This window comes from Hydra vulgaris, chromosome 01, assembly GCF_038396675.1.
Source record: "Hydra vulgaris chromosome 01, alternate assembly HydraT2T_AEP".
Taxonomy (NCBI): domain Eukaryota; kingdom Metazoa; phylum Cnidaria; class Hydrozoa; order Anthoathecata; family Hydridae; genus Hydra; species Hydra vulgaris.
Window position 1 is genome coordinate 66,275,001 of NC_088920.1, and position 15,007 is coordinate 66,290,007.

A 15,007-nucleotide genomic window follows, 5' to 3' on the forward strand; every position below is an offset into this window, starting at 1 on the left:
TAAGAAATCTGATCCATAGCCAGATAAATATTGAAAAAAAATTTAAAAAAATTTTAAAAACATTGGCTTTCAAATTTAAAAAAGCATAAATTTAAATTTTTTGAATTTTCTTGATGTCACATTTAACCTATGTGAAATTTCATATAAGTTTTTCTAAAAATGGATGAAAAAATGTATAGTTATATTAACTAAAACCATTCTAAAATAAATCCCAATTTCAATTAATAACAGGCTAAATCAAAAACTTTTCGATTGAAAATGTATTTAATCCCTTTAAATGTATTTACATATATGCTCTTAAAGAACATAATTTGGTTCAACCTTTCATTTAACAATAATGTTTCTACTAACGTAAAAAGTGTTTTTAAAATTGTTTGATAAACACTTCCCACCCTCTAATAAATTGCATGAAATTTATAATTAAAGTTAGCTATAGTTGCACAAAAAAAGTGGAAAGAATTATAAAGGGTCACAATAATGCTTTATTAAACTAAAAAGAAATTCTGAATGACAAAATTACAAAAATTGTAAATTGTAAACATAATAACTCTAGCCCAATCAGTGGAAAATGTTTATCAAAAAATATGGTATGTGTTGTATGTATGTATATATGTATGGTATGTATGTTTGTATGTATGTAGGTAGGTAGGTAGGTATGTATGTAGGTAGGTAGGTAGGTAGGTAGGTAGGTAGGTAGGTAGGTAGGTAGGTAGGTATGTGTGTATGTATGGTATGTATGTATATATGTATGGTATGTATGTTTTGTTTCTTCTAAGATTGTACCTAATAAACAATATTTTGGCTCAACAGATGGTGAGTGGAAAAAAATGTTTTGCCAATCATAGGCGATCCTTTTCAAAATACAAAGTATTCAAAAAAACTGTGCTGTCAAAATACAATGGGTATTGAAAGACAAAAAAACTTACCTTTGTATGTACCTTTTACTTTAGTAAAGTGCATTATTTTGAATCCAAAAAAAAAAATGGAAGCTATTTGCGATTAAAAAATAGTTTTTTAAAGTTTAGTTTTTTAACTACTGTGACCAACACTCCTGAAAAGTGAAGAAAGCAAAATATTATCTTTTGTAACTGCAAATTTTGCCAAACGAAAAGTATTTTAAGAACCATTAGTACATCAAGTTTTAATAGGTAACCATAGGTAACCAGTCTTTATAAACAATGAATAAAAGGTTTTAAACATTAAAATGTTTTAAGTGATGTACTATGAGGGACTATTCTAGGAAAATAATTTGGGAAAATAGTTTGCGTACCCCCCTGGCGGAGTGTTGGAGCTGTCAAAAAGAGTTTAAAAAGCCCCTGACTATGTACCTTGATACATTTGATCAATTTGATCTGCATGTTTACAAATCCCCAGCAACAATTTTAATTTATGTTACATTTCAAATCGATTACAATTGGTAACAAGTTTACATTCTTTTATTTTTAATTAAATAAATTTGATAATGCAGTAAATGTTTTTTTATCATAGCCATATTGCTATTTATCATGTTTTGTTTTATTTTTAATGTAAAAGAGTTTCGTCTAAGTCGGCTACTTTACCATGAAAAAACTATTGCTTTTTAGCAGGTTTTAAAAATCTTTCGTCAGACATGTTTTTATTAAATATAATCACTAGTTTTGAAACTTTTATAAAGTTTCACCTCTTTTGAGTATCAGGTTGACTTTTATACAAAATAAAATATACAAGAAATACAACTAAAACAAAATAATACAAAATGAAATAAAATTTTTTTTTTTTTTTTTTTTTTTTTTTTTTTTGTATTTAAATTTTTTTAAGATAATATTAGGAATCATTATATATTAATGGGTCATTCATGAATCATTATATATTCATAGGTCTTAAAAATATTATTTAATAAAAAGTTTTTCAAATACTGTTTTCAATTATATAGTACAAACTTAGTGGTGTAACAGGAGAAATTTTTAGAAAAAGTAGTTTTAATCGCCCTACGCAGAATTTTAAAAAGAAGGTATATTTTTATAAAAGGAAAGATTTGAAAAAATATTCACTTTAAGTATAAAATTTTTTTGTTTATTTTTGGAAAGGCATTAGTACATCAATATTTACTAGCAGTAAGCAAATCTTTAATACGGGTTATTAGTAACTAAATCATTAATGTCACTATAACCTGATATATTATTTATAAAATATAATAAAATACAAATTTATCTGTAAATAATTTTGAATTTCTGCTCCTTTTTAGCAAAGGTTGGTTTATAGTTAACGACATTATTAAAGACTACATTATTAAAAATAAAATGTAAATAATAATAACATGTCCCCAGAATAATTATAAAAGGCTAGACAAAGCAACCTAATAACAGCACTTGTTGTTGCTAAATTTACAACTTAGTAGTGTTTGATTAAATTATCAATTAAAATACTTGAAGGGATTCAGTTCAGATTTCATTATAATACTTGAACAATTGAGGAAAGATTCTAGTTAAACAATTTGAACAATTATATCATATAATAGCAAGCAAATTGTAAAATATTTCTTATACATGGTTATAATCAAATGTGGTATTAAAAATGTCAGAGCTCAGTTGTTACATTGAGGGTTTCATTAATGCTCCCTTAATTAATAAACCCTCATTTAAGAGAGAGAGGTATACAGCGAGGTGTAACACAATTAAACATAAAAACTGATTTTGTGATGTTACCAGTAAACAAAATTAATTTTATCTCAATTATTTTATCACTGTTTTTTGAATACATCTAGCAAAAAAAAAATTTTATTCCTTAATATTTTTTTAAGAGAAGTTACACATGCTAGCAGTAAGCAACCAATAATATGGGTTATGGTTGGTCTGTTCGACACCTACCATTTATACTGGGTCTGCCAACTTTATACTTGATTTCTCTGATTTTTACATGATCCTTGAGCAGTTTTCCAAGATTTAATTTATAGTTGCAAAAACTCAACTACAGAAATAATGGACATCAACAGTTTTAGAAAGGAGCTTTTCTATTGAAAGTATTAAATAATCAGTAAAATCAACATTAAAAGTATCGAGAAAAGGTTATAAAATAATTTACCAACTAAAATCTTAAATTTGAATGATTTTCAACTAACATAGGTCATGTCAGTTAAAGAAAGAACCATTTGCTATGACTGTTTCAAAGTTTAACACAATATGTTTTAGTTACTTGTTCAAAAGAATAATTTTTTTTCCTGCTTTAAGTTAATAAATAATGCACATAAATATACAGTTGACAATACATTATGGGAATATCTTACTTGTGTCTAAGATTACACACACAATTAACAACATGAACTCATATTTCAAAACATGGCGGCCCATGATTCAAAGGTTAAACCACATTAGTTGTAAATGTAGCATAAGAATGAAATTATCAGGCATTACAATTTCTAATATATTTTAAAAAATTCATATCAGAATTATAATCTATTTAACTCCCTGTAAAAAAATCTTGTAAAGCTTATGGAAAGTGGAGACAAAACTACCTTTCCATCCCGACAACATAAAAAATGTCTTTAATCAGGATGTTTTTTAGTGCCAGAATGTCGACTGATCTGGTTCATTTCTCCTAAAAAATTATAATCAGGAATAGTGTTACTTCTTGCTATACAATGCACCCTTTTTTTTAACAGCATGTTACATATTTCATGGATGATTAATTTCATCCCACCTAGGGCCAATCTCTTTCATTTTTTCAATGATTATTTTCAATTCACATAACTAAATTGTCCTCATTTGAGTTCAAATTATTTTCTACTCGCCTAGAAGCATTTTTTATATTTGGAAGATAAATAGTTTTATCTTGCCTAGCTCAATCTTGCCTAATATTATCCATTTCAATTTCACTATTATCATTAAACATATTACCAGTAATATTACTACTGTTACAACTGAAGTAATAAATAAGCATAAAAGAATCTTTGGAATTGTGATCTTTTCTAATTTTAGGTTATATTTTAAGTTAAGATTTGTTTAAATCCATATTTTTATATAAGTTTATATAGATAACTGTATATTTAAGTTTAGGGTTTATACAAGGTTCTTAATGAAATATTTTCCTGACTTAACCAAAAACATTTGTAAAATTCCTGACTTTTTTTTGTAAACCAACCTTTTACCCCTGACTCATTCAAAATAATTACCTATTTCCCCCCCCCCTGACTCGTTAAATTTTTATAGTAATAATAAGTAGTTTTCATAAAGAAAGAAAATTTTGACTTTCATTGACACTCGAAATGGAAAAAAATACTTACATTGACATGTATTGACACTCGCATATACAATAAAAGAGCGTATATGACATATATATGTTATTTGATTAAAGGCTTTTATTTGTTTACACTTTAAAACAATTAATTTAATAAAAGGCTTTTTTATGACAAAGTATTTTCACATTACAAAAAAAAAAAGCTTTTCACATACAAAAGTATTTAATATTAAGAATCTTTTTCCTACTTTATGAAGATCAAATAAAAAGTGAAAAAATTATTTAACTTTTTAACTTGAAAATTGTTTTTTAAAAAGTGAAAAAAAAAATTAACTTTTTAACTTGAAAATTGTTTTTTAAAAAATAGCAACAATAAAATATCTTTAAAAAAACGAAATTTGTTTCACATTTTCTTTCTTTTCTCTTTCTAAATTTGGAATGCTTTTTCCAAAATTTTATTTTGAACACGTTTTTCTTCGCTCTTCCTTTTCAAACATACCTTTAATTATTAATCTTATATAATTTTTTCTTCTTCCTCTTTTATGGTATTAATAAACTCAATACCTAAATTTTTGCAAGAATTTTGTGATAAATTTTTTTTTCTTTACATCATCACTGATTTTTCTGGTTAAAATTTCTAACTAATGATTGGGTTCTTTTTTCTAAGCATTCTTTTTCTCTTGATTAAGGTCTAACTGATATCTTTGGCATAAACCTTTTACAAACTTTATAAACTTGTTGAAGGTACCTGTTTGCATATGGTCTACTACCATTTTTCTTGATATCATCGATCTTTTTTTATTAAAGTTTCTAAGTTCAATATTCTTTATAAGTGGTACAAAGGATATTGAAATTGGATCAAACACATTTGCATTTCTTACCTCGCAACAATGTAATGTTGCCACGCATCAATGTATTGGACCTTTTTAGTGATTTTTTCTGATATAACAATTAACATATTTGCAGCTTCCTTTTTAAACTATTTAACATTTGCAGATTTAACTTTATCTTTAAGTAATAAATTTTGAAGTTCTTCTTCAGTTGCACTATTTATATAGATTTTAAAAACTGCAAAATAAAAATTTAGTTCCTTGCACAGAAAAGGCAACATTGGACCATTGATTTTATATTTGTATGTATTTTTATGTAGGTTTTTGGAAAGCTATTTAGATTCTTCAACAACTTTTTTTGAACTTTCATCACAACAAACAGCCAGCCGATCTGAAACACAGGCTTGTACTTTTAAAAGTTCATTGAAGTAAGGTGCAACTTTGTAGTTAAAAATGTATTTTATTTAATCATGACCAAGTTCCATTGTAGATGCAATCTTGCTGTTTAAAACATTGCCTAAAATATAATAACACTATTGGTAACACTATCACTGTATCCACAAACAACATGTTTAAGTATCCATCTATTAAGTTACCTTAATCATAATAAATAAAATCATTGTTTGAGATTATGTAGCAAGGAAATTTTTTATTAACTACACCTGCTAAACTGCTTGATTGTCTTAGTGTATCTTTAAGTGTGTTTCAATGGATAATTCCATGGCATCTTTAGTTTTTGTAGAAAATTTTTTTTGCACATATTTTATTCTAAAGTAGTAAAAAAGTTAAAATTTTAAAGCAAATTCAACAATTTGTAATATATATATATATATATATATATATATATATATATATATATATATATATATATATATATATATATATATATATATATATATATATATGGTATGGGAATACATATGGGTATGGTATGGGAATACATATATATATATATATATATATATATATATATATATATATATATATATATATATATATATATATATATATATATGTATTCCCATACCTTTAAAAATAATTTATATTTTCTATTCCATATTATTTTTTCTAAAAGAAAATATACATATAGATACATAGAAATATAAAATATACTGGAATATATGCACATTTATATATACATAAACTTACATGTCAAGAAATAACAGTCTTATTTTATTTAGTTTTTAATGTTAAATACATAAAAAAAATTTAATATAAAATAAAACTTAATAGCAAACTTACTCGAATCAGTACCAGTTCAACTGTCTAAAAAATTTTATTCTAATTAACCCTTCCAATTAAAAAAAATAACAATAAAGCAAATTGACTAAAAAGGACTTTCCAGTTGCTCTCAAAAATAGAATAAAACTGGTTAGTCACTTAGTTCTTAAGAATCTGAAAATAGTAAAACAACCAAAAAAAAACATTTGTTTATTAAAACTACTACAATTAAACATGAAATTAAATTAAACAAAGAACAACATCAATTCTCCTTAAAAGCTATGAAAAATTTATCAGCTCAAATTTACTTGAAGATGTTGCTTGAAAGTCTGTGTGAATTTTAATAAAAGCGTTTAGAAAAGCCTTGAAACTACTCATAAATGATGTATGCGATGTTGAACATGGAACATTGATTGCACCAATTATTAGTAGATTTGAAGAAAAGAAAAAATGTAAAAATATAGTACAATTAATTTTAAATTAATTAAAAAAAAAACTTTAAAGTTAATTTTATTTTTAAAAATTTGAATATTTGTTCAAAGTGTTGTTATAAATTTGACATGATTATTGTTATTCGTAAAAGAATAAGATTTTAAGAATTAAAAAATCATAGTTAAATGGAGGTCCATTATGCCATTATATCAAAATTTTAAAATGGAATTATTATATATGCATATGTTAAATTATTCCAATTTAATGAGTAATAACATACTTATACATACTTGAAATTGTTACATGCATTTGTATGCTTGAATAAATATATATACGTATCTCTTATTCAAAATTAAGGTAATTGGTTTGGAAGATGAGTTGGCTCGTATAAAAGAAGAGAATGATAATGGTAAAGACTCTTTTAAAATAAAAGTAGAAAAGTTAACACAGCGGTTGCAACTCATGAATCAAAGGTATGAAGCTCTAGAAAAAAGAAGAGGATTAGAAGTTGAAGGTTTTAAAAATGATATAAAAATAATGAGACAAAGATTAAAAGATGTTGAAAAACAACTATTCAAGGTAATTCTTTTATTTTGATTACTTCATTGCTTGTTATAGTGTTGTTTAAATTTATTATTTACAGTTCATATTTGAATAATCTTTATTTTTTATTTCATATTTGAATCGTTTTTTTTTTAAATCTAATTTTCCTCCAACAGGCTGCAAACAACCACTATTAATTTGGGGGTTACTAAAAAAAAGAGTTTAGCTAGGAAACGGTTTACAGAAGACTTGAATAGTTGTAGGTTGTATGACTCAGGAAAACATGAGAGTTGAGAGATGAGAAAGAAAAAATCTTCTAGAAAAGAACAGGCAACGTGTCATATGATAAGTATAAGTCTAAGTATACTATATCTAGTAAGAAGCCATTTTTTAGAGCATCTGCTATGGATATCAAGAATTTTCAAGATATTAGTTGTTCAGCTTTTTTCTAAACCCATGTTGATTTTCATTTGATGTACTGTTTTTTGTATTAATAATTTGTAATTTTATCTGGAATGGTTGGTTCCAAAACTTTAGAGGAAAAGAGATCAATAAGGTTGACCAGTAATTAGGGGCATTGTTTTTTATTTTTAATGCTAATCAAATTTTCACATTGTATGCTTCAACAGATTTCATTCTTATTGCAGGCCTGAACAGTTTCAAAAAGTGATAAGGAAATTAGTTGTTATGGCCATTTAATTCTGTTGTTCAAGATCGTTGAAAATGAATCTTGACTGGTGAATAGTTTTGCAGAGAAACAAACTCAGGGTTGTATTGTTTAATACTCTAAAGTCTAAAATAAATAAAAGAAAATAGATGATGATGATGATGATGATGATGATGATGATGATGATGATGATGATGATGATGATGATGATGATGATGATGATGATGATGATGATGATGATAAGGATGATGATGATGATGATATAAGGATGATGATGATGATGATATAAGGATGATGATGATGATGATGATGATGATGATGATGATGATGATGATGATGATGATGATGATGATGATGATGATGATGATGATGATAATGATGATGATGATGATGATGATGATGATGATGATGATGATGATGATGATGATGATGATATACAGCTTTCATGAAAGTTTAGTAATGAAAGATAGTCCGAAAAAACATCAAGTAGAACACTCAGTAAGATTGTTTTTATACATCAATTATAATAATGTTGAAATATCAACATTACTTGGATAATAATTAGCACTAAGCTTTTGGAGGGTTAAAATCACCTGCCTATGCGAGCCCCAAACTATCACAGGAGAGTTTGTGGTTAAGATTAGCTTCCTGCTCTAAGCATTGAAGAAATGATTTTTTATAAGACTCAAGTATATAGGGTTGTATTATTAGGAACTTCAAATGTCTTTTCAAATTTAGGATCCTAGGTCTCTTCAGAGGTTTTCAGAAAGATCATCAATATAGTTTAGAAACAAGTATTTTTATAATCTTGAAAACTTTTATAATATCATAATATTATAAAAGTTTTATAAATATTTTTATAATCTTGAAAACTTTAAGACTGTAAAAGAAGAGAAGTTATTAAAAGGACTAACACAGACTTTATTGAAAAGTCTTTTACTTCATTTACCTCACTTCATTTACCTCACTTCATTTACCTCACTTCATTTACCTCACTTCATTCATTTAATGTATTAAAAATCCTTTCTGTTGTTGCAGTTAACAAACCATTAGAAGACGAAAAAGAATGTTAGCAGCAATAGAATGATCTGTCAAAAGGTTTTAAAATCAAGGTTTGATATTAGAAGTTTGTTAAATCAAGATCAAAGACCTTGCTAATTGTAGTAAGAAGACTGGATAATAAGTGGCTAAGTTAGTAGCGTGCATATAATAGCCAAGTTAGTAGCTTGCATACAATAGGCGGGGAAGGTAGATCTCTGCATAAGGACTTGTTACCAATACATAAAACAAAGAATGATCTTCTGTTTAGTTCGCATCAATTGATTAATGAGGAGTGTAAAATACACATAATAACGACTTTTTATAAATTTTGGTAATATCTGAATGTTAAAGTTAGTCAAAACATCGTCTAATTAAAATATGAAAGTCTCCATTTAAAATTTTATTCTACATTATTATTAGGCTTAAATAAGTATATATAAAAAAATAAAATTTACTTTAATAAATATGTAGTGGCTATCAATACTTACTAAAGCGCTAACAATAACCAAAAAAAAAAACATTGATATAAAACTGGTATATGAACACGCTTATCGGTAACTGATTGAATTGCGATTTTTTAGTGACTCGATCTCTTTAGTTTTTTACAAATTCTAAATTCAAAATCATCTCAATCATCAAAATCATCTTTGGCTTTTTTCGGATCTGGATTTCTTTATTTATCTTTGGATTTATCTTATTCTCTAAAACTTGAACCTTCTTTGAATTAGCAATTTTTTTGAACAACTATACGCTTTGTTTAGGTTACTGTAAATATTGGCGATCAATTCGATTTTGAAATTTTAAAAAACGTTCACTCAACTGCCCATCGAGCCAAAAAAATTGCAGGCGAATTGCACAACTTAAAGTCACATGTTTATGGTCTGGAAAGAGAACTAAAGAACCTTTAATCTGAATCAAATGTTTTAAGTTATTTCAAAGTGCTTGTAAATGTTTTATTAATTTCTTATATTTATTGACTATTTATTTTCCAAAATGCGATCTATGTATTTTTTTAAACTCCAAAGAAATATAATGCTGAATTTTTTTTTTTCTTTTTTACTGAAAAAATAAACAGCATGACAACGTTTTGGGGTGTTCAAACTTAGGCATTGTTTTGTTGTTATGGAATGTTCCAAATATGCATTATTTGGAATATGCAGTGTTTAAAATATCCCTTATTCGAGTTATGTTGTGTTTAAACTATGCAATTCATGAGTAACGGTTCGAGTTAATAAAGTTTAACTGTGTTCATATTAATTTTTAAACATGTTGTAAAAATAATTTTACCAAAATGTATTATTAATGACTTTAAAGATTGTTTTTTATAATGTATGTGGCAACCTGTATAGTAACTATAGTGACTAAATGCTTGCACAGTTATGATTTGTATTTGTATAGTGGTAACAGTGATATATAAAAAACAGGGATGTTAGACAGAATCATTTGGATTTTTTCGAAAAAACAACAGAAACATTGTAAGTAGATATTTTTTTATTTTTTTTGCTGCTTTCATAAATTTAGGTTTTTATTAAGAAGTTTTTTAAACAAAAATAGTTTTTAATCAAACATTGTCTATATACAATGTTGGTAATTCCATCGCTTAATGATTCTTTGGTTCACGTACGATCAAATCACTTCAGACATTTTTCGAGTCTGAAATGCGGTTGTACTAATTAGCTAATTTTCTTCGAGATCTTAAAATTGTGTTTTCTTCGAAATCTTTAAAAAAAAAAAAAAATTTTTTCCACTTTGTAAAAGTATGGCAGTTTTCTATTAAAAATTTTTCCAGACACTAATTTTCTTACAAATAGTTTATTGTTTGACGTCTTGTTTGACGACGTACAAATAGTTTATTATTTGACGTCTTACAAACATGATAATTTTCTACTAAAAACTTCTCCTTTCATTACTTTGTTTAAAATAATTTATTAGATGACAGAGAATGAAGTTCAACTTAAAATGTTTGTGGTTTGTTATAAAAAAAAAAAATTTAGAAAAGTTTGATGAGGTTCAATTTAAAATGTTTATGGTTTGTTGTAATAATGCTTAAAATGTTAATGATTAGTTAAAACTGTGTTTAAAATGTTTATAGTTTGTCGAGTTGCGCTTAAAGCATTTTCTTAATTAAGAAGAAGAAAGTGAAAAATTTTAACTTGACACAATTTCAAAGTGATCATAGTATCACAACGCAATCATTCGTTTTACTATGTCGCCTTAGTTAGTATGCTGGAAATATTTACTAAAACCATCTTACCTCTTGATGACTCGAAAAATGCCGCCAATCTTTTTTTATTTTTAGTAATGTTTTAATATTGTTGCAATGACATCCGGTTGAATGATGACGATTAGTTTTTGTGATAAGAATAGAAAGAAAAAAACGATGACCAGAAGCGCTGCCTTTTGTGTAATTTTGTCTAATCTACGTAAGGTGCATGCGTTTTAAGTTAATAAAAAGGTCCATAATACTGTAAGTTACCTTGCAGTTGATTATGTTTTAAATATGATATTGCAAGTTACCTTGCAATTGATTATATTTTTAAAGTTTGTTAAAACATCTAATTATTGATTAATGTCCATTGAAAAACTTTTCTCATTGTTTCAAAAAAAGAAAAAGAATTCATATTGCTAACTCAAGATTTATGTTGCTAAGGCAATGTTTTAATGAATATTAATTATGAATTTAATTTTCTTTCGAAGATTTAAATTTTTAACTAAAATTTCGACGACGAGTTTTTAGGAAAGTAGGTAAAAATACGTAACAAAAATATTTTTATGAAAATTTGATAACATTTGTCGCGACATTTAAATGAATTTGTTTTTTTAGGATAAAAACTTTCAAATGCTAACGTCAAGTGCTTACTTATATGGTAATAGTTCATTAGATGAAAAAATAAAACACTCGTTATCAAGAACTAACCATGTGTTCAATAGCGTCTACTCGCGCTCAATGCCAGATTTAACTAAAGTATCTTCAAAAGACGCAGTACCTGATTCAAAATCTGAAATTAGAAGAAACTCAATTACAGGAAAATTTGAAATTTTCGAACAAACCGCTGACTCAACTTTGGGAAATAATTCTTTTCTTCCTCCTATTCATTTATCAAAATCGGATGTTAGTTTAACTAAGGCCGATATAACAAAAAATTTACCAACTGAAACCAATTCTGAGTCACAAAATATAAAAACAATGGAAGCATCAGCTGTTAATTTATCTGGAGATGGCGCAAATAAGATGTTTGACAGTTACACTTTGACTAATGGAAGAGTTACAAATAGCGCCCCAAATGGGACAAATCTTGATATTAATAACCGTCTCAGTGAGTTGAAGAAAAAAATGGACGATGTGGCAAGTCAGCTAAAACCTAGTCCAAGTGGAAAGTTTTCTGCCTTGGAAGAGTATCAACGACAAATGCAGTTAAATTACAATCAATTAAATAACGAGCAAAACTATAACCGTATAAGAAATTTGACCACTAACCGTTTTGCTTCTGCAATTCCCTTCAAATCATACGAAAAATCCATTAACAGGCAAGACACGTTTAATTTTAAACCGTTACCAAAATCTGTACAAGATGCGTACAATTCAGAGCAATTTGAAAAAAAAAACATTGATGAATACCAAGCTCCCTCTAATTTTCAAAAACATGAAGCTGAGATAAAAACACCGAGTTCTATTCCAAATCCCCCATACCAAATGAAATATGGCGCTTCTTTAGAAGAAATTAGAACTAATGCAAGCAGGGATAGCCAATCACAAAAGTCGAGCAGTCAACCATCAGAATCAGAAAACTCAGGAAGTTATACAGAAGATAGCGAAGAAGTTAACAAAAACATTTATCCTTCCCATAAAGCGCAGGAATACTTATATAATAACAAAAACAATATTAACAAAAGAAAAATAAAAAAGCTTCAACCCAACGGAGTTTCTCAACCTAAGAGCCCAATCCAATTGTCTAATGGTTCGTACGCTGATCTTGCAATGAAACAGCTGGATTACAAAAAACAGCAAACTAACCGAAAAGTTCGACCAATCAGACCGTCAACAAACGGAATTTATTTAAATGACGGACAAGATGACAAAAATCATTATCTTGATGTAAATAATTATCTTGACTCGATTCAATCAAGTAAAGACACAAATTCTTACAACACAAGTCCTTCTTTGCTTTATCCAGGAACTTCTAAGCCAGCATCTCTGTATGGAAAAAGTAAAACTCCGAAGGCAGCTGATGGGTCATTGTATAAAGACTCTCCCAACGCAAAAAAATACTTTGAAAATCTGCATAGTGTCAGTAATCCGTCGGTTGCTTTATTGAATAATTATCCAAGTGCGTCCGTTTATTTAAATACTTCATTATACCAATCTCCACCAGAAAAATCATTGCACGACAAAAGCGTGTTACAAAACGGTAAAGTGTATTCCCCAAGTAGCCAAGTTGTTTCTAATTCTAGTGGTTATAACAGCGATGATACTCAGGTGAGTGATTTTAATTTCAAAATTCGCGTTAAAGTGTTAGTCACATAATTTTTAAATTTTTAAAATAAATATTTTAATAATCGGATAATAAATTTATATTTCATTATCAGAGCAAACTTAACTTTTTTTTTTCTAAAGATCAATCAAGTCGGAATGTATGAAGCTAACACGAATGAAAATCTTGTATATGAAAAACAAAAGGCACTCGAAAAAATGAGAGCTGACTTTGAAAAAAAATTGGCAAATATAAGAATATAAAAATGAACTTATTAAAATCATGTTTATTGTGGCAAATATAAGATATACAGAGAATCTTTATGGATAATTCGATTTTGTATACTGTTGCTGTAATGAATGGTTGCAGAAGATATAAGTGGTCATATATGCGAAGATATAAGTGGTCATATATGCGAAAATATAAGTTGTCACATTTGCAAAGTTTTGAGATTTGAGCGAATTGCTTAAATTGCTTTAAAAAAAAAACTTTTTTAATTTTTAAATGTATTTATATTTACAATACTTATTTAAAAAAATAACGAATAATTGTAACATTTTAAGAAATTAGATTTCAAAGAAACGCTTTCATATGTTTACATATACGGCAACGTTGTGTTTGTATGTGGGGAATGTCGGGAAGAGCGACAACTGAGGGTAGCGGAAAAAAGCGATGTTAGCAATTATTTCACTTTTTACCACAACAATTTTTAGTTCGTTTTCTTAAAGTGATTATTATAATAAAATCAATAAAATTTAATGACAAAACTGAATATCAAGGTATGGATGGGTCATACCCATGGAATAAGACCCGTCAAAAAGAAGTCTGGTGATAAGTTTGATCTAGGCCTCATGTCAAGTCTTTAATTTGGATGATTACGTCATGTAATGATTACTTGCATTCCTAAACATCCAATATATACGGGTCAATATTCATACTAATATAAACAAAACTGGCATGACTTAAAAATGTCAATGTTATTTGCATTGTTCTTACGTTATCTGAGGGTTTTATATGATAATCCTAATATCATTAAAGATACACACGACAGCTTTTTTTCTCAGTCTGATCATAAAACCGATTCAAAATTTATATTTTAATTTTTTTGGTAGGCACTTTGGGAGTATAAAAACGTTGAAATAAGGGCTTTCATTATGTCCATTAAAAAAAAATTAAAAATTTCTACAAAACTGGAAAAAATCAAAATCGAATCTAAATTATTTTCAACTTTTTTTTGTTCTTGCTTTTTTTTTTCTTTAAGAAAACTTTCAATTAACAATTGATTTTTTTTATAAATTGTTTACTTAGTAAGTGGCGTATCAGTAGAAATATATATCTATACTCACTTTTCCAAAATTTTTTTAGAAAAAATATGTCCAGCAATTGACTTTAAAATAATAAATTTTGCGAAGTACAATATAGAAGATAAATTTTAATCTTACTTTTTACTTGTAACACTTATTCGAAGAAGGATAAAGAACCATTTTTCTAACAACTTTACTACTAATAGCAATTGTTTGAGAGCTACGTGGAGAGGTATTAGAACTCTTTTAAACATATATTCGAATGATACCTCATACCTACTTTGT

General features: G+C 27.0%; 2 protein-coding genes across 3 annotated transcripts in view; both read left to right on the forward strand.

Moving 5' to 3' along the window:
* LOC100201169 (coiled-coil domain-containing protein 77) overlaps nucleotides 1-9,990 on the forward strand; it is a 28,082-nt gene extending 18,092 nt beyond the window's left edge. Inside the window, exons 6-7 of the mRNA XM_065788970.1 lie at nucleotides 7,053-7,274; nucleotides 9,708-9,990. Of these exons, the coding sequence (XP_065645042.1) occupies nucleotides 7,053-7,274; nucleotides 9,708-9,854 (369 nt within the window). The 3' untranslated portion in view covers nucleotides 9,855-9,990. The remainder of the gene's footprint in view (nucleotides 1-7,052; nucleotides 7,275-9,707) is intronic.
* A 301-nt stretch (nucleotides 9,991-10,291) lies between these two features.
* Nucleotides 10,292-14,000, forward strand: LOC100204788 (putative uncharacterized protein DDB_G0285119). 2 transcript variants are annotated; one of them, XM_065788968.1, is made up of 3 exons: nucleotides 10,292-10,421; nucleotides 11,771-13,423; nucleotides 13,562-14,000. In XM_065788968.1, exons 2-3 carry the CDS (start codon nucleotides 11,786-11,788, stop codon nucleotides 13,679-13,681), a joined length of 1,758 nt encoding a protein of 585 aa, XP_065645040.1. In that variant the 5' UTR covers nucleotides 10,292-10,421; nucleotides 11,771-11,785; the 3' UTR covers nucleotides 13,682-14,000. The 2 variants fall into 2 exon arrangements, with proteins under 2 accessions (XP_065645040.1, XP_065645041.1); XM_065788969.1 differs by lacking the exon at nucleotides 10,292-10,421 and adding an exon at nucleotides 11,674-11,691.
* The last annotated feature ends 1,007 nt before the right edge of the window (nucleotides 14,001-15,007 follow it).